Source organism: Lipotes vexillifer, unplaced genomic scaffold (assembly GCF_000442215.2).
Source record: "Lipotes vexillifer unplaced genomic scaffold, Lipotes_vexillifer_v1.1 scaffold571, whole genome shotgun sequence".
NCBI lineage: Eukaryota > Metazoa > Chordata > Mammalia > Artiodactyla > Lipotidae > Lipotes > Lipotes vexillifer.
This window is the reverse complement of record NW_006790468.1, coordinates 1,118,759-1,139,408: the sequence shown is the minus strand read 5'-3', so window position 1 is coordinate 1,139,408 and position 20,650 is coordinate 1,118,759. Positions and strand designations below refer to the sequence as shown.

Below are 20,650 nucleotides of genomic sequence, written 5' to 3'. Positions count from 1 at the left end.
AAATATATATATATATATATATATATATATATATATATAAAGTAAATAAATAAAAGAATAGGCTCAGGAGTTGTTATTCCAGATCCCAGGGAGGTGGAAAATAATGAAAAGAAAAAACTTGTGAGATTTATTTTGTGGTGGTTTCAGTTGTTTTATATTTTTCTCCCCTGTGTTTTTCACAGTATTAAGATCTTTTTGATTTCTGGTATTAAATAGGGAAGGATTCTGAAACAATGGACTTCTCAAGGAAATTAATGAAAACTTATAAAATCATATTATTTCTACTAGGATTGTTATGAGGTGTTTGCCTTCATTCAGTTGTCATGAATGAACTTGATAGATGCCTATGTAAATAGCGTATAAGGGGCAGCACACTACTGTGTGATGAGCTCTGGCCTAAGACTCCTGCTTGCCTAGCTGCATGTCCCATCACTTTTGGACTATAGTGACTTCATCTGTGAAATTATAGTACAGATCTCCATGTCCCATACGCTCTTATTAAGCTAGTGATTAAGAAGTGATAAATGATAGGGGTGAGGTCAGTGATAAATTGAAGGGACTGTTACCGTTTAACACATTTGGTGCAGAACACATCTTTTAGATGACCAGTAGCAATGGTATGAATATAGATGACCAATTTGTATGTTTGTTTTTAACTAATTTTGAAGTAATTTCAGACTTAAGAGGAATTCATTAGCAATTAAAAAAAAAAAACCTAGCTTATCCCCAGATTCTCCAAATGTTATTTAACTGAATTTGCTTTATTGTTTCCCTCTCCTCGCTTCTCCTCTCTGCATTTGCCTGTCCCTTCACACCCATTTTTTTTCCCTGATAACTTTTGAAAGGAAGTTGCAGACAAAGTGTCCCTTACTCATAAACATATCAGTGTGAGTGTGTGTCCTGAAAGTAAGGACATTCTTTTGTCAAAGTCAGGAATTTAACAATACTACTATCAAATCAGCTGACTTTATTCACTTTGCCAGTTGTCTCATTGAAATCCTTTAAAGAGGGGGGGGGGGGGGGGCATTGGGGCAGAGAGGGCGATTGATTTGGGGGCTCACACATGACATTTATTTGTCATGACTCTTATTAATCTTGAACTATTTCTCAGTCTTTTATGACCTCAGCATTTTTGAAACGTATAGGCCAATTTTGTAAAATATTCCTCAATCCCAAAATAGTTTTGGATGACATGCTTTCAGTGTTTAAAAACAACCGGTTTGTTTTTTTTTTTTTTTTTTTTTTTTTTCTTCCCACGTGGCTTGTGGGATCTTAGTTTCCTGACCCGGGATTGAACCCAGACCCTCAGCAGTGAAAGTGAGGAGTCCTAACCACTGGACTGCCAGGGAATTCCCTAAAAAAACAAATTTTAAATGTTTAATGTATATTTTAAATTGAGTTGAAATGCTTATTTAATTAATTTGTAAGGAAACGACGGTATCCTGGCCCTTTGTGAAATTAATTTTTCAGCTTTATAAATGAAAGTGCTAATTATAATTAGTCTTCTAGAACTGAAATTCCAAGATTTTTTAAAACTCAAGGTAGTTTGGCATCATTAGACATTTTAAGTTGTCAAAGTGCATCAGGAGTTTGGTATATTAGGAGCTGATAGAATATAATCAAGAAATAGCTAGACACAGGAGGAATTCCTGTTGGATATCGATAGGACTACTTGGAAGGTACCAAATAAAATTGTCATTTTCTGGGGTAAGTATGTATTTTGGATTTGGTGTTGAAATCTTTAGTGCATTAAGAATAAAGAGGTAGGATTAGGCCTTGTTTCAGGTAGTGATAAGCAGTGGTACAGAGATAGTAATGAATAAGGAGAGAAGTGAACAGTTAGGGTACTATTAGGAATTTCATGTGAAAAGTAGGTTTGGAATAATGACTTGAAAATTAAGCAGAGATAGTAATGAATAAGAAGGAGGGAAGTGAACAATTAGGGTACTATTAGGAAATTCATGTGAAAAGTAGCTTTGGAATAATGACTTGAAAACTAAGCTGAAGAATATAGAGAAGGTACTCTAGCAGGATGCTGTAGGTTTTTAGTATAAAATGACATCATCAAAGTGGCCTTTGAATGGGAAGATATAATTGTTGTTTATGAAAACAGATTAGAATGGTAAGCAGAGCACCCCTACCCTACAAAAAGGTTAAAGAATTGTTATCGAGACTCGAATGGGCTAATGATCAGTTATTGTTGTGAACGGTTGATGGTACTAGAAACAGAAATAAAAATAGGGGACTGGAAGGATTAATAGTGAAGAGATCGAGACAGTTGTTAAAAGACTGAATTCTTTTACTTTTTAGACTTTTCATACATGAGCACGAGTTTTTGTAGAACTGGAATGAGCATGAGATTTTGATGTCAATGACTTTGGTGTATAAAACGGCTTGTTAAAATTACACACTTTTAAGAAAGATATTACAGAACTAGACCTTAGGTAGTTGATATTACATTAAATATGTATAAATATTTGTGTACTCACTGTGTATGAGGCATCGTTTTAGGTACCACGTATCTAGCACGTAGGCGAATGTAATTCTATGGCACTTACATTGGAAATGGGGCTGAGGATTCAAATAAATAATAAATACGTATAATATACTGGATGATGGGAAATTTAATGAAGAAAAATAAAGCTAGGGCAGTGGGGACTGAAAGTAAAAGAGGGGTATTCTAACCCGCTTCACTCTCCAGGATTATAACTCTTATACTGCTCCTTGTCCCTGTAACTCTTTTTGGCCTTTAATGCCCCTCTATAACTTTGCACTGACAGTGTGTCCTTGGCACCATCTATACTTTGTGGCCTGGATTGTACATACAGCACTATTCTAAATAGAAGTGATATACAATAGTGAAAGCTGGCGGTGGGTTTTGTTTATCTGAACTACTAAATCTGCATTTTATAATTTTCTGTACATTTTTCTTTTTTAAAAGGACACTGTCAAGTACTTTTAAATGGTTATTTGTAATAAGAACAGTTACCTGCTTCTATTTATTTTTGTTTTTATCAGCTGCCCTTTAGTAGTATTCTTTGGAATGGGATATAAGTTAAAAAGGCTTTTTATTCATTTGTTTTAAGTGGTCAACATTAAAGCTCTAGGAATAATAAATATGTTTACTGCTACTATTTCTTGTCTGTAAAACAGTATTTTATGGAGAGTAATTTTTAAATAAAAAATTTAAATAGTGTGTAATTTGGCTTTATTATCTGATATTGTGGGGTTTTTAAGTTTGAAATTTAATCGGGTTAACTAAGAAATCATTTTTCTTTACATACAAGGATATATGACTTAATGAATTTTTATATATTCCAAAAAAGTACAGATTTAGTTGGTGTTCTGTTAACACTGAGCAAATTTCAATTAAACTTTTAGTGGCTTAAAATCTGAGTTTGCTAGCTGTTTGTAACTTGCTTGTTAATGTAACTGAAAATTTTGTTGGTGGTTTCAGTATTCTGGTATTGATACTAGTATGTATGACATTAGTTGTTACAATTATGTTTTAAACTAAGCTTCCAAGAACAAATACAGGTTTTGTGTATGACATTAGATGTTTTTAAACTAAACTGCCAAGAACAAATACAGGTTTATTTTTCTCATGTTTTCTAGTCTCTTTTTTCCCCCATATTATAGCCAGACACATTAAGTAAATGTGTGAGATTTCTCCTTCAACTTTAATTTTCTGTTATACCATATAGGAATTAGTGGGGTGAATATTTCTATATTGACTGACTTCTTGGTTTAAATGACTTTTATTTGAGGAATGACTTTGTCAAAAATATTTGCTGACCACAGCTGCTTTGTTGTAGGAGGACTGACAAATGGTAGTGGTCGATATATCTCTGCAGCACCTGGAGCAGAAGCAAAATATCGAAGTGCTTCAGGCACTTCCAGTCTGTTTAGCTCCAGCAGCCAGCTCTTTCCTCCTTCTCGGCTTCGGTATAATAGGTCTGATATCATGCCTTCTGGCCGAAGTAGATTATTGGAAGATTTCAGAAACAACCGCTTCCCAAACCTTCAACTTAGAGACTTGATTGGACACATAGTTGAGTTTTCTCAAGACCAGCATGGTTCTAGGTAGGTGATTATTATTTATGATACTTTCTATTGCATTTTTGCTTTGAAAGAGCCAAAGTTTTTCTTGACTAGAATGATTTAACCTTTATAAAAGTTAGAATTGTTTAAAAAATAAATATCCAATATGGATTTTTCTTTCCTGTTAGGATGAACTATAAAAATACAGGTTTTTAATTTATTTTTTATGGTTCTTCAGTTTTCTATAATAAAAATACAGCAATGTCCTTTTATTGGATTATCTCTGTTACATTGACAGAATACATTTAATTTCTTCAAATTTCCTTTTGAAAATAATGCTCCAAATTACATTTATGGACTTGTGTCCCTGATATATACTTTGTCTAAAAAAATGTTTAAAACAAAGTTTACATTAAACAGACCACGTGTACTGTAATGCTTGAGGTACATGCAAATTAGTGTTCTCAAGATAATACACAGAAAGGAAAATAGTAGTAGAATTCTAACACATTTATTAAATTTGAGGTATCTTTTTAAAGTAAATCTAAAATTTTTTAAAGTAATTTTTGATTATATAATTGCATACAAATTTTATCTCCCTATGGTTGAAAGTTCTTAAAGTTCCTTAAGAGTAGCAAATCGACCTTGTGTCACTCACAATGGCTAGCTTTTTTTTTTGGCCGTGGCATGCGGGATCTTCCCCAACCAGGGATCGAACCCATGCCCCCTACATTGGGAGCACAGAGTCTTAACCACTGGACCACCAAGGAAGTCCACAGTGGCTAGCTTAGTTAGGAATTAAGTTGTGTCTCATGAATTTTATTTCTAAAGGTTTCTTTTATTATGTTCTAAAAATACTTAGTAATAATATGATTATTAAAAATAAATGAATACCAGTAATATCTTTGTAGGTTTTCATTGATTATAATACAACCAGAACTAACTTAAGAGGCATTAAACATCTTCATGTCCAGATTTTTTGCCATTCTAACTAGAAGTTATTTTAAATTAAGGTGTTAACAAAGAAATGCTCCATAACTTTTGTTCTTTTTATTTTAAATTGAATAAAATGTATTAGTACTATTTCTGGAAATGATCTTATTTATGTGGACATGTACACACACACACACACACACACACACACACACACACAGACATCCAATATATATCGGGGTGTATAATACTCGAGTCAGATTCGGATATTGCCAGAGCCTATTATCAATATACTGTCATGGCATTAAAATTTTTCCCACATAGATTCATACAGCAAAAGCTAGAGAGAGCTACTCCAGCTGAGCGACAGATGGTATTTAATGAAATTCTACAAGCAGCCTATCAATTAATGACAGATGTTTTTGGCAACTATGTTATACAGAAATTTTTTGAGGTAAGCACACATACATGTTTGTATATGCTTAATGCTTAGGAAAGCTCTGAAAGTTGGGTGAGTTTATTTTCGTATAAAAATATGTGAGCTTGGGAGAAAATATTTACAGATCATATGTCTGATAAAGATTTTATATCCAGAATATATGAAGAATTCCTGAAACTCAACAACGGAAAGACAACTCAGTTAAAAAATGGAAAATTTCTCCATAGGAGATATTCAAATGTGCAGTAAGCACATGAAAAGAAGCTCAGCACCCTTAGTCATTAGGGAAATGCAAATCAAAACCACAAGGAGAGTGTATTTTACATCTAGTGGGATGGCTATAATTTAAAAAACAGAAAATAACGAATGTTGGTGAAGATGTGGAGAAATGAGAACCCTTGTACATTGTTGATGGGAATGTAAAATGGTGCAGCCACTGTGGAAAAGATTGGCAGTTCCTCAAAAAACTAAACATAAAATTACCATATAACCCAGCAATTCCATCCTAGGTATATACCCAAAAGGATTGAAAACAAGGACTTAAACACCAATGTTCATTTCAGCATTGTTTATAATAGCCCAAAGGTGGAAACAATCCAGCAGATGAATGTATAAACAGAATGTGGTATATACATGCAGTAGAATATTGTTCAGCCATAAGAAGGAATGAAGCTTTGATACATGCTTACACATGGATGGAACTAAGTGAAATAAGCCAGGTACAAAAGAACAAACATTACAGGGCTCCATTTATGTGAAATACCTAGAATAAGCAAATTCATAGAGACATAAAGTCGACTAGGGTTTCCTAGTCTTACTAGTAGACCGGTTGGGGTAAGAGGGGAAATAGGGGGTTATTGCTTAAAGAGTACAGTGTTTCTGTTTGGGGCAATGGAAGAGATTTGGAATCAGATTGTGGTGGTGATTGCACATGGTGAGAATATAGTCAATGCCACTGAATTAAAAATGGTTAAAATGTCATATTTTATGGTATATATTTTTTAAGTGTATGGTCTTACATTAAATGAGAACTTTAATACCAATCCTGGTTAATATTTGAAATATATTTGAAAATATAAAGCATTAGGAGTAAGTCTTATGTGAAGCAATTAATGAATAGTAGTACAGTCTTTATGTGGATTTGTTAGGTGTCATTTATTTTGTAATTCAGAAAATTTTTAAATTTATAACTAAACATCTATGTTGTAGCTTGACTTAACAGATTTCCTCCACAGTCAGAATATAGTTGAGAATTATCTGGTCTGAATGTATGCCTCAGAAATTCATTTTATTAAAAGACAGTGGGGGTGTTTATTTGAAATGAAGAGTAAAGATGTTTACTTTAAAAGAATAACACATGGTTAATATGTTAGTAAAAAGGAAGAAATAGTAGATAGAATGGCTTACCCTCTAAAAAGTGAAATTATTTCAAGCATCTCTGGGTCTATATTAATTCGCTTTTACCTAAATGCCTTCTCCCTACATAGTTGCCAAATGTGATATTTTATAAATAGATTAAATAGACTGCAAACAGTGGGTTATTCAAGTTTAACAAAGTAATATTATAGTCATTTTTATTAATTTTTTTTTTCTGTCAGTTTGGGAGTTTGGATCAAAAATTAGCCCTGGCTACTCGTATTCGTGGTCATGTTCTACCCTTAGCATTGCAGATGTATGGCTGCCGTGTTATTCAGAAAGCATTAGAGTCTATTTCATCTGACCAGCAGGTAATTGTAAGTTAAGACAACATTTTTGTATTATTTTATCCAATTTTTAAATTTTTATCTTACAATAATCTTGGAGTGAAATGTTAAATATTTCCACAGACTAAAATATTTTTTAAAATCTATCTCAAACAGTATGTAATTAATTGAAAGTTACACATCTTTGATCTGTCCTTTGTTCATTTTCTTCATCTTTTCATTTCTAAGTGAAAGTATTTGAGTACCTACTATATGTCAAGCCGAGTGCTAGGTGGTAGGTGTTTCTGCTACCACTACTCATTTGATTTTCTGTAGTATCAGGAATACATTTTACTGTTCCCAGCATTTATTTGGATTACACTTAAACTTCTATCATAAGAATAAATATTTTAAAACCAATTGTATTCCTATATGCCAGTTAAAAATGTATATACAGGGAATTCCCTGGTGGTCCAGTGGTTAGGACTCCGTGCTTTCACTGCTGAGGGAGTGGTTCAGTTCCTGGTCGGGGAACTAAGATCCCACAGGCCGCGCGACATGGCCAAAAAAAAAAAAAAAGTATATACAAAGTTTTAAAAATTTCATTCAACAGGAAAAGTAGCCTAAAGCATCCTCTTAACAAGATTTACAGTTCTTTAAGAGAAAAGAGAGCACATATAAATTAATTGGGAAGTATACCATGTTCTTGGATGGAAAGGTCTAAGTATTTTAAGTAAAAAAGGGATTAGTACAATTCCAATTATGTACTCCTAGGAATTTTCTTGTAAATGATCAAAATAAATTTTTAAATTATTTTAAATAGACAAGGATATTAAGGAGAGTAGGGGATGAGGAAAATTGCTTATCCACTAGATTTTTTTAAAGAAACTGTAGCATCACTAATTAATTAGCATGGTTTGCACATGAGGTAAACAGACTTTTAAAATGAAATTCATAACCTCCCGTAGATACTGTATATAAGTGGTTTATGTATTACAATGAAATGTAATAAGAGTAAAGAAAATAATTATTTCTTAAAAGATATTGGTAATTAGTAAGTTTGGAAAGAGATTGGCTCTGACTTTCAACCTACATTCATATGATAAATTCCAGAATTAAAGGCAATAATATATATGGATGGATGGATATGTATGTGTTATGTATATACATTAATCACAGCAGTGAACATCTGTGAGAAAATAGCATTGTTCCTCTTGAGGAAATCCTGAGTTTTAGAGTCATTGAAGATGTGTCATAATGGAGAGAGATTAGATTAACAGTTTGACTGTATTGGTACTTAGAACTCTGCTCTTAACTCTCAGACTGGTATAGATACTTTAAAGATATTTTGGAAGCAGTTCTCAGCGCTTCTGAGATGCCCTCCCAGGTTATAATCCTCAAGTTTGGCTTGAGTAAAATTTTCCAATTCTTTCTTTAAAAAAAAAAAACCAATATTTTATGTGTCTTTAATATTTGAAAATATAAAACATTGGGAGTAAGCTTCAGATGATTAACGGTATTACATTTCCTCTTTGGATTCTTCCCCCACCCGGCTCTGCGTGGCTTATGGGATTTTAGTTCATTGACAAGGGATCGAACCCAGGCCCTCGGCAGTGAGCGTGCAGGGTCCTAACCTTTGGACCACCAGGGAATTCCCTCCTGTTTGGATTCTTAAGTACATTTGATTTTGTAATTTAGTCCATATTTTTAGTTTATAACTAACATTTGTGTGATATCTTGACTTCAAGGATTCCTCTAGTTTTGTCAGAATACAGTTGAGAGTTTTTTGGGTGAGAGAGTTTTGGGGATTTTTTTGGCTGTGTTGGGTCTTCGTTCCTGCCCGCGAGCTTTCTCTAGTTGCAGTAAGCAGGTGCTACTCTTTGTTGTGGTGTGCGCGCGGCTTCTCATTGCAGTGGTTTCCTTTGTTGCCCAGCACGGGCTTTAGGCGTGCGGGCTTCGGTAGTTGCAGCATGCGGGCCCTGGAGCGTGTGGGCTTCAGTAGTCGTGGCGTGCGGGCTCCGTATTTGTGTCTGGTGGGCTCTAGAGTGCAGGCTCCATAGTTGTGGCACACAGGCTTAGTTGCTCCGTGGCATGTGGGATCTTCCCGGACCAGGGATCAAACCCGCGTCCCCTGCATTGGCAGGTGGATTCTTAACCTCTGCGCCACCAGGGAAGTCCCTGGGTGAGAGAAATTTAAAATGTAAATACCGGGAATTCCCTGGTGCTCCAGTGGTTAAGGCTCTGCACTTCCACTGCAGGGGACATGGGTTCGATCCCTGGTCAGGGAACTAAAACCCTGCATGCTGCATGGCGCAGCCAACAAAAAAAATTTGAATATGTTTACACTAGGTGTACTCCATTTCTTCGCAATACTATTTCCTATTGCACTAAAAAGGCACGCAGGTTGTTGTGTGGCTACCTGTATTTTCCCCTAAGGATTAAGATGTTTATTTAATGAAGTCTTACAAACTTATGAGAAAAATATTAAGATTGTTAGTTTAAAGAAAATACACTTAGTAAATAAACCTTACTGTAAATAAGTTTAACCTTATTAGTAATCAAATATAAATTGAAAGAGAAGGCATCAAATGATAAAGGAAAGGTTATATTGAGTCAGGTTCTTATTTTGTTTTTTGGCCACACAAGTGGCTTGTGGGATCTTATTTCCCTGACCAGGAATCAAACACAGGCCCCAGCAATGGAAGCTCAGAGTCCTAAGGCCTCGACTGCCAAGGAATTCCCTGAATCAAGTTCTTTGTTGTTAATAAAAAGAAGAGTAAAAGTGCTCAACAATAATTTCTTCTCATAATTGAGATATTAAGTGAAAATCACATAGCCCATCAGTGCTCACTCAGCTCCTTACCCTTTTCCGGTCACTTGATAAACTCAAGGAGCCATCAAAAATAATTACTTGGGGGAATTCCCTGGCAGTCCAGTGGTTAGGACTCCTCGCTTCCACTGCAGGGGGCACAGGTTCAATCCCTGGTCGGGGAACTAAGATCCTGCATGCTGTGCGGCACAGCCAAAAAATGATGATAATAATTATTATTTGGGGGAAGGGATATGCTAAGTGGATAAAAAACGTTGAATTCTAAAATCATTATATTAGTTGTCAGCTGAGAAAGATAAGTGGAAGATGTACACAGTGAAGATAGTAGGATATAGCAAATTGAGTACCACTAAGTTATATTTCAGCAGGTATCATTTACATTATAGTCCTGTAAAATGTTTTAGTAATTCTCACCTTCAGTGGCTTCTGCTTATTACACTTCGGGGGATGGGGTGGGAATTTTAAACTTTGACGTATAAAAAATTGCAAACAAATTTTTGAGTATACTTTTGTTCCTATCTCAGTACTTTTATGTAAAATCCTTCTGTGCTGTTTGGTGAGGTAATTTAAATGTCTTTTCTTTTGCAGAGTGAAATGGTAAAGGAGCTAGATGGTCATGTACTGAAATGTGTGAAAGATCAAAATGGAAACCATGTTGTACAAAAATGTATTGAATGTGTTCAACCACAGTCACTACAGTTCATCATTGATGCTTTCAAAGGACAAGTAAGATTGATTTTTGGCTTCTAATTAGTTAGAATTTGAGTATTAACTGACATATTTTTTATAAATCAAAAGATAATACCCAGTACTTTCATACAAAAATAGGAGATAAATACTGAATGTGCATTAATTTCTGCCTCTTTTATAGAGTGAGCCAATAGATAGCTTCATTTTTTGCAGCTGAAAAATATAGAAATATGAGTTTAATTTATATTACTCTAAGAAGTAAAGAAAGACAACTACTGTTAGAATTGTAAACCCAACAGTGTTTTCCAAATTTTCTGGGAGAGGGAGAGGAGGGAAGAAGACTTAGGACTGTATAATAAAAGGCAAAATAAATATCAGTTAGTAATTAATAACATAATAATTAATAGCCTCTAATTACAACATGCACTACCCCTACTGCACAATCCATTCCTTGTCATTATTACATGCCTTCCATCTTCTGATTAGGTTCCTTTTGATCAAAATATCCGTTAGTGAACTTATGGTTACTGGTGGTGGGAGAAGGGATAGTTAGGGAGCGTGGGATTGACATGTACACACTGCTGTATATCAAATGGATAACCAACGAGGACCTACCGTATAACACAGGGAACTATGCTTAATGTTATGTGGTAGCGTGGATAGGAGGGGAGTTTGGGGGAGAATGGATACATGTATATGTATGGCTGAATTGCTTTGCTGTGTACCTGAAACTATTACAACATTGTTAATCGGCTATTCTCCAATATAAAACAAAAAGTTTTTTAAAAATCAGTATAAAAACAAACAAAAAGGATGTCCGTTAGCTCCTAAATTCAGTACCCTGCTTCCCAGCCTTTGTCACATGACAGTTGGCATATTATCAATAAATGTGAATTCCCCGTTCTATTTTAAATTAATTCAGCATGTTATCAAAAACCTGTCCTTCCAAAAATGTCACAAAATGGAAATTTATTTCTTCTAATTGTTTTAAGGTGTTTGTACTTTCAACTCATCCTTATGGCTGCAGAGTAATCCAGCGCATCCTAGAGCACTGCACTGCAGAACAGACCTTACCTATCTTAGAAGAACTTCACCAACATACAGAGCAGTTGGTACAGGTATAAACTCCCTAATATTTTGAAATGTTTTTATATTTTTGAAAATATTCTGATTTTTTTAAAAGGAAATATAATTTATTGTTAACACATTATAGAAACACTCAGTGAGACAAAAGCCTGTGGTATTCTCCTGATTGTACTATTGGATTTTTAGAAAATTGATGAACATCTTTTTAAAGAATTACCATTATTCTTAAGGAAAGTAATTTTTTAATATCTGCACTTAGGATCAGTATGGCAATTATGTTATTCAGCATGTACTGGAACATGGTCGACCTGAAGACAAGAGCAAAATTGTTTCTGAAATCAGAGGAAAGGTCTTAGCCCTGAGTCAACACAAATTTGCCAGGTATTGCGTTATTTTCTAATTCCAGGGGTCAAGTCTTTCAACTCTCTGGCTTTTATTAGTAAGCACAGAAATGCATATAGAATATAGTCTTTTTTAGTAGAGGCAAAAGGTACATAATAGAATGTTGCTTTTGTTCTTACAGAATTTACACGACAAATTGGTTTGCCCTCGTATATTCCATTTTTGAAATCTGTATTTGGAAAATTATTTCTCCCCAAGATGTGTAAATAAGTGCAAATCTAATTTATTTAGTGCATGTTCATGAAAGCCTCGGACCTTATTAATGACCTACTTGAATTACAGTTTTACTTATTATTTAATTATAATTTTGAGGCCTGTAATTAAACTTACAGATATCCAATATGGGTTCTTCTATGATACTAATTTCTGTTTTGAAAGTAACTGTAAGAGAATTACAAGAGAATCCTGTTTTGACTCTTCTGTCTTCCAGTGCGTTGAGCAGGTACTTTCAAAAACCAAGGAAATTTTTCTATTAAAAAACAAAATAACTTTTTGTGTATGTACTTTAAATTTTTAGCAATGTAGTAGAAAAGTGTGTTACTCATGCCTCCCGTGCTGAGAGAGCATTACTGATTGATGAAGTTTGCTGCCAGAATGATGGTCCTCACAGTGCCTTATACACCATGATGAAGGACCAGTATGCCAACTATGTAGTTCAGAAGATGATTGATATGGCTGAACCTTCTCAGAGAAAGATAATCATGCACAAGGTAATACAGTTTGTAGCACTTAAAATAGATGATTCAATTTGTGTGACTTTCAGGCTACTCATTTAACTTCCCTAGGCTTTAATTTCCTCAGAATTGTTACAACTGCAGAAAAAAAATTTTTTTTTTTTTTACATCTTTATTGGGGTATAATTGCTTTACAATGGTGTGTTAGTTTCTGCTTTATAACAAACTGAATCAGTTATACATATACATATGTTCCCATATCTCTTCCCTCTTAGGTCTCCCTCCCTCCCACCCTCCCTATCCCACCCCTCTAGGTGGTCACAAAGCACCAAGCTGATCTCCCTGTGCTATGCGGCTGCTTCCCACTAGCTATCTGTTTTACGTTTGGTAGTGTATGTATGTCCATGCCACTCTCTCGCTTTGTCACAGCTTACCCTTCCCCCTCCCCATATCCTCAAGTCCAGAAAAAAAATTAAAATCAGTGGAAAACCGTTGGCAGATGTAGGTATGGAATACCCCTTTGTTAAATTCTTAAGGTAATCAACTCAGTAAAATCACATTCGTTTCTCATCTATTTACTTACCGTTAGCAGTGTTTTCCCCTTCACCGTCTTATTTAGGTATATTTGATTTGCCATAATACATTGGCTGAACATTGATTTTAAAATCTGATTAGATTTTCTCACTAACCTAGTAAATTTTCTTAAAGAGAAAATTTATATCGGTTTGATTTTTTTTTTTAATCAAGTAAGCTGTTTTCTCTCTCTGTCCTGCTAGAATCAAATGATTCTTTAAGAAATCATTAATTTCCACAGGAAAACTTACTGTTAAAGTACACTGATAGTATTTTTGCCCTCTTGATTTTCTGTGTTTTTAAAAATTTAGTATTTCTGCTTAAGAATATATAACTATAACATTTTTTTCAGTCTTATTTTTAACAACTACATTATTTAATCAATATCATATTTAGGGCATTTTGATTATTTAATAACTGTTCTTAGCAGTGTTTATATAAACAACTTTGCATAATTAAGTGTTTTTGTAAGGTAAATCCCTAGATGTGGAATTGCTGGCACAGAGTATGTGAACATGTTACATTTTAGTAGATTTCTGCCAAGTAGCTTTCCAGAAATCTTGTACAAGTTTGCAGATCTGTCTAGTATTTGAGAAGGGTGCCCGTTTTACTGTTACCTCATCAATACCAGTTATTATTTATAAAATCTTTGCCAGTCTGGATGGAAAGATAATGATATGATTCTTCTCATTTGCATTTTTAAAACAAGGAGATATTGAACGTGTTAAATGTATTAGCTATCACACGTGTGATTGCTTGTTCATGTCTTTTGCTCCATTTTGTATTGAATTTTTGTCCAGTTGCTTAGAGTTATAGAATTTTGCCCTCGTAAACCTTATAAGAATATAATAGCTCATTAGTGATACTTTTCTGCTATGCTTGGAGCCCCTCTACTGTTTGCATGTGTAGTAGTTTATAGGAATAGTGGTTTGTTTATTCATTGAACAATTTTGAGAGTAGAAGTTGGGAGAGATTGAGTGGAACAGAACTGCTTTTGCAAACAACTTTCTTTGGATTTGAATTTTAAAATTTCAGTTATTCTTCCAAATCACCCAAATTTGGGGGCACTTTTTTAAGGAATCAGAAACTAAAATAACTTAAATTTCCTAAGCAGATCATTTATTTTTCAGATTCGACCTCACATTACTACTTTGCGCAAATACACATATGGGAAGCATATACTGGCCAAGTTGGAAAAATATTATTTGAAAAATAGCCCAGATCTAGGGCCTATTGGAGGACCACCAAATGGAATGCTGTAAAGGAAAAAGAGAAGATGATGTAACCATGTGAGAGGAACGTTTCTTTTGTGAATTATCAAAACACAACTCAACTATGAATCTTCAAATTTTTTTTAAAGTGAAACTATTTATTGACTTTATTCATCCATTTGTAAATTTTTTAAGGTTCTTGTGTATATTTGGGGGTGGGGGGTGGTGAATTATAAATTATATTCAGCCCTGAGTGGAGACCTATCAGATTGGATTGCTGGCAAAGCACAGAATGCCTGTATATGATGTAACTGTATCAAAAAATGCTGTCACATATTTTGTAAATTTTTACCTTGTAAAGTCACAAAAATAGTTTTTAAAGGAAAAAGTACAGTATTCTTTTAATAAACTGGCTTGCAGTCTGGTAGGTCTACGGACCCCATAGCACAACAGGTTTATAGAAATGTATATAGAAATATAGTCCTTATGGGTTTTTTTTGTCCTTTGTGTGAAGCCTTTTATAACAGATTAACAATCAACTGCATAAATATTATTAATATTTTTAAAAGAAAGTTAAGTTGTATTTTGGTAATTCACAAACTATCATGCAAATAAAAACTCGGCAAGTAAGACAAGAATTAAATGATTTGAAATGAACTTAACATTATTTACAGTAGATGTGGTTTTAATACAAATACTGCCCCAAAATGTCTCTGGCAATGTACAGAAGTATTGTATATACTTACATATGTAATTGTTGTAAGAAGTAGAAAAAACAAAATCATGGTGACACTTCCATCCTGTTAAGTACGCTAAACGAAAAGTTAAGTTCCAGTTTAACTTTTCAGTTTGGTTTGCGATGAGAAAGAGTGGAGATTTGTATATTGTTTTGCTTATAGAATTACAAGGACATGTTGAAAAAGTGTTGAGGTTTATTTTGCTTTTTCATAGTAGATTCAGAAAGTAGGAACCAGATAGAGGTGAAAAGGGGCCACTGAAAAGTGAATTTGATAGCTCAACATTTAAGCATGATTACATATTCAGATAGCTTTTTTTGCTTCCTATAAATATATGCATTGTGTGTGTGTAGTAATAGATGTAAGTTTACACTTTGAAAGCAAATCTTGTTTCACTGTTTATTATAAAAAGCCTTGCTAATTTAGTAATGATGTTTTCTTTGGTTGTACAGGTGTACATTTGTAAACCTTAATGCTGTAAATGGAATTTGTTTTATCTCTTTGGGAAACATTTGCATTTTAGTGTACATTTATGTCCCTGCCCTCTGACCTGGCATATAGTGTTGTATAATGTAAATTTATTTCTCCAAATCAAGAGTGATTTTTTAAAAATTTTTTATCTTTATATGGTTTCAGAAGTATGAACCAGCTTTCTTTTTATTATTGTGAAAAACAGTTTGTTTTATAACATAGTTGTTGACTCTGTTAATATGGACATGCTAGGATTTGGATCACTTTCAAGAAGTCAGGGTATTGTGCATAATAGAAAGTATTGGACTGAGATATTTGGTTACCATGGAGGCCAATGCTTTTTCCATCTTATTAAATGTGATGTGACTTTTTTCTTTGTACAGAAGAGTACTGTATTTTTGAATAGCCTACTCCCAAGTAATAGCAAATCTGTATGATAACATTTTTTCTCTGGACATAAGACATAACAGTAACCTGATGTACATTTACAAGCGGCCTTATGTACATTTCCCAACAATCTTTTTAAGGCAAAATTGTGACCATATGTGTATAATTAAAATCGTTTTTAATCCTTTGCCTATGAAAATATTTTGGAAAAAAAAACTTGCTTTGTATATTCAGTTTCTGAAAGATAAAGAAAGTGCTTTGTATTTTGTTGAAGTCAGTATTTTGTATAAAACCTTTATGTTGACCCACTTATGTTTAATGCTAAAAACTAATGAACCATGCTATCTCTTTCAATTGAACATGTAAGGGATTTTTTTAATTAGAAGTCTGCAGAAGAAAAGCAATCTTCTGAGCACAATATTGAATATAAAAGGTTTTTTCACATAGCTGTTCATATCATGAACCTACGAATAATGGCATAAAGTTTGGGGTGCCAGGCATACTTTTTCATGTTTGATGTTGAGTTACTCTAGTTTTCTAATAACCCAACATTCCATGTTGAGGCCATAAAATTTGACCACTTCTCAGTGTCATGGTCCCTTCTCATAGTCACACTAGTTCATCAGCATGTCCCAGGCATAGTAACAGAGCTTTTTTCCCTCCATACAGAACTGCTCTCTGCCACTCTTCCCCACTTTGTTTTGCCAGCCTCAGAATGTCTTGGACCTGTGTTGAACTTTTGTTCCCAGTATCAGCTCATGGTTTCAGGATCAAAGTTGTCCTTGTTGCAGATTGGTGGTGACTTTCCTGGATTTGCACAGTTGAATTCCTGGTTTTCCTTTGTCCTTATCTTCTGTTCACACAGGCAAATTATTTCTGCAAATTTAGAAAGTCCTAGAGAATGGCACATTGGGAAACTGAACAGTTGTCTTGGGTTCCTGATGTTCCCATGTATCCCAGTGTTGACAACCAGTCTTCCCAGTATTTTAGGGTTTATTTTATTTTCTAGAAATTTTGCGGTCTGCTCTTTTTGGTGCCCACCTCTCTAATTCCACCTTTTAATAAATTGGCGTGGAGTTTTGGTATAATCTGAAAATGACATTTCAGAATAAACTTAATTGGGCAGAACCACTTAGGCTTTACTCTTGGGTGTCTTGATATGGATTGTTTCTGGACCAGTTTGTCTTAAGTCCTGGCTCTTATTGGTTCATATGAAATAATGTTATCTTCACTTCTTTGTATATTATGTATAAATTAGAAAATGAAAAATGTGTGAATAACATTGTATGAAATAAATCTGGTCTTGTGTTTTTCTCTAGTTAAAATACCCCTCTGTACCTCAATTACAGTTCCATTGACCATTCAGGTTTACTCTGATTGAAGGAAAATAAAAATATCTTTATCACATGGATGCTAGTCTAGGGCCACTGATGATTACACTGATGGTATTAATTCTGTCTTTTAATATTCATAATCTAATTACATAGCGTGATTACACACCTCATATGATGAAACTTTAAGCCTGTTTCCTTACTGATAAAATGATACTGATAAAATGATGGTTTTTGAGGATCAAATTAAATCACATATCTTTACCCACACGTGTTTGTTTCCTTTCCACATGCACTTCAGAAGACTAAGTACAGTTTGGGTTCAGGCACGGATTTAAAGTTAACCTCGCTGTTTACAAGCCTTGTGGACTTGGGTGTGTTAGCCTCAGAGCCTTCATCTTTACTATGAGATGGAACTATTTTTAAATCCATGGTTTTAAGAATTGAGAATATATTATAAAAAGATACCTGGAACCTAATTCTCAACTGCTGCTAATACTGTTTCCATTTTCCTGTCCCTTCTACAGCTAATTTTTTTTTAATCTATACAGATAATTCAGTAGAATCCAAAATGGTGATCTTATAAAACTAAATGGGAAAAGGAGTTTTCATCATACACATTGTTTATCCTCCATTTTAATTTTATCCTGGTTTGGTTCTATTCCAAACTGAAAGCCCCTCTGGAGTTGTTTACTTGTGCCACTTGCAGTGATGAAATTAAGGATCCTAAAAAGGAAATAAATGTCATGTCCTCCCACCCTACAGCTTATCACCTTCGGAAAAGTAGTTTCCTAAAGTGACCTGGGTAGTGTTCTATAATATTTGCCCTAATGACAGTGGTTTCTCAGAAGGGGGTGGGGGAGTAGGGGAGGCAGAGGAAGCCCTGAGGAGCAGCGTTCAGTGTCTGCCTTACCCATCCAACTTGAAAGGATTGGATTAACATCTGATGGGATTTGGATGCTACAGACATTTAGTAAATTCATCTCTAGACGGAGGTGCGAAGGAATAGTGCCCACTTGGAAGAGGCTGCAGTGGGCCTCTGGGAGGCACTGCCGAGGGAAAAGGAGTGGGTCAGGCCTAGGTTGGGCCCTGAGGCGTGTGGTCTGTGTGGTAACCCTTTAGGCCTTTAAGTTATCTATCTGTACAGTAGGAATAATATCCTGACTTCCCACAGAACCTCAGATCTGAGAGTACTTATGATGCTAAGAACCTTACAACTACAGGATGGATCCTGTGGGAAGCTCAAAATTAGGTTGAATATTTGTTGAACTTTATTACCTCCACATCCTGTAGATAATTTCTTGTTTATGTTCCAGTCGTACAACTTTCTTTTCTAAATATTTACCAGGAACTTAAATGAAATAGCTCTGTACTCTATTTGATAGTTTAAGAAAGAAATTGGCTACCTTAAGATTAAAATTTTCCTGGGCATTAGCATGTAGTGGTTCAGTTCGGATTCTGGAACTAGACTGCCCAGGTTCCTTTAGTTTTACATTGTTAGGGAAGCACTTTGATCTTTTAAGCCTTAATTTCCTCATGTGTAGGCAAGGGAAGAAATACCCGCCTCCTAAAATTGTGAGGATTAAATGAAAATATGTGTGACATGCAGGGGCAGTGAGTACTCAGTGCCTCCTATTACAGTTAGCTGAAAAGGGGTTTTTTGTTTTTAATTTGCCTACATACAGCCTCAAAACATTTGGCTTGGAGCTCATGTTTCTGCAAATGAGCTCTCGATTCAAGCTGCAGATAAATCACTAAATAGGAAAACTACTGAAGATATGAGTAAGGAACTTCACAGCATTTTACTTCTTTTTCTTGGTACAGTTAGTCTTTTTTTCTTGGTACTAATATAGGTAACAGTAGCTTTGCCCTGATGTGTATGGCTGCCAGGATGGAGGCAACGCGAGGAAATCAAAGGCAATGTGGGGGGAAAATCTCTCACAAACACACACACCTAGGAAAGCATATTAGAGGCTCAGAAGCCACTGAGGTTTTTGGTCTCTGCCATTCGTCACACCCATCCCTTGCATCATTTTCACTGAGTAGTTTGGGAGCCCTTGGTTCTGGGATTATGCTTCAGTAAAAAGAGTGGTCTGCCAATATATTGATTTCTTTTTTAAATTTATTTAACTTATTTATTTTTGGCTGTGTTGTGTCTTTGTTGCTGCATGCAGGCTTTCTCTAGTTGCAGCGAGCGGGGGCTACTCTTCATTGCTGTGCGCAGCCCTCTCACTGCGGTGGCTTCTCTTGTTGCGGAACACAGGCTCTAGGTGCACGGGCTTCAGTAGCTGTGGCTCAAAGGCTCTAGAGCGCAGGCTCGGTAGTTGTGGCTCACGGGCTCTAGAGCGCAGGCTCAGTAGTTGTGGTGCACGGGCATAGTTGCTCCGCGGCATGTGGGATCTTCCTGGACCAGGGCTTGAACCCGTGTCCGCTGCATTGGCAGGCAGATTCTCAACCACTGCGCCACCAGAGAAGCCCTATATTGATGTTTTGCTGAGTGTAAGATTAAAGAGTCGCTTTGGATCATTTATGGGTATCTGCTTGCTTTGAGAGGTGAGCTCTAGTGATAGCCAAGTGAGGAAAAGCGTTCCGTATGGGTCCATCCGACTGATGTGACTTGAAGCCACAGTAACACTCCTCAGTAATTTCTGCCAACTTGGCTTATTATAGCAAGGAAAGCATTTAGTTGAGACAAATAACGCCTGTTGGCCTTCTAAATCAATCCCTCTGGCATCTGCCTGCACAACAGTGTTAAAACAAGCTGAAGTCTCCTCAAAGTAGGTATTTAGAAATCAGAAACCCAGAGAGTCTCACCCAACTCCTGATACCCATCACGGAATTCAGCCTTCAGAGTCTGCCCGGTAACTCCTCGTGGACATGGCCGTCTGACTTTTAGGCAAGTCAAGGGCTGCTTGAGAAGACTGTGATTTTCCCACCCCAGCAGACATTTTAGGAGCAGTGCTGGTGCCCATGCAGTTGAGTAGGAGATTCCCTTCAAGTTCAGGACCAGGTCTTTACTGTGTATCCAGAACCTAGGTCACGGCCAGACAGGGCTTATGGAAAGAATGGTAAACAGTGGAGAAGAATACACCACTAACCTATTCCATGATCAAGTGAGATCATGCCGAGAAAACATTATGTCCCATTTATTGTTTGGAAAGAG

The 20,650-nt window shown here is 35.4% G+C and overlaps 1 protein-coding gene across 6 annotated transcripts in view; it reads left to right on the top strand.

Moving 5' to 3' along the window:
• The window catches only part of PUM2 (pumilio RNA binding family member 2), a 91,718-nt gene extending 74,221 nt beyond the window's left edge, over positions 1-17,497 (top strand). For 3 of the 6 annotated variants that reach the window (XM_007463751.1, XM_007463749.1, XM_007463750.1), the window contains 8 exons: positions 3,816-4,083; positions 5,299-5,428; positions 7,012-7,140; positions 10,514-10,651; positions 11,608-11,733; positions 11,961-12,082; positions 12,621-12,813; positions 14,481-17,497. In XM_007463751.1, coding sequence (XP_007463813.1) covers positions 3,816-4,083; positions 5,299-5,428; positions 7,012-7,140; positions 10,514-10,651; positions 11,608-11,733; positions 11,961-12,082; positions 12,621-12,813; positions 14,481-14,612 — 1,238 coding nt within the window. In that variant the 3' untranslated portion in view covers positions 14,613-17,497. Of the gene's footprint in view, positions 1-3,815; positions 4,084-5,298; positions 5,429-7,011; positions 7,147-10,513; positions 10,652-11,607; positions 11,734-11,960; positions 12,083-12,620; positions 12,814-14,480 lie in introns of all 6 variants that reach the window. The other 3 variants (XM_007463752.1, XM_007463753.1, XM_007463748.1) reach the window with 2 other exon arrangements.
• Positions 17,498-20,650: the final 3,153 nt, after the last annotated feature.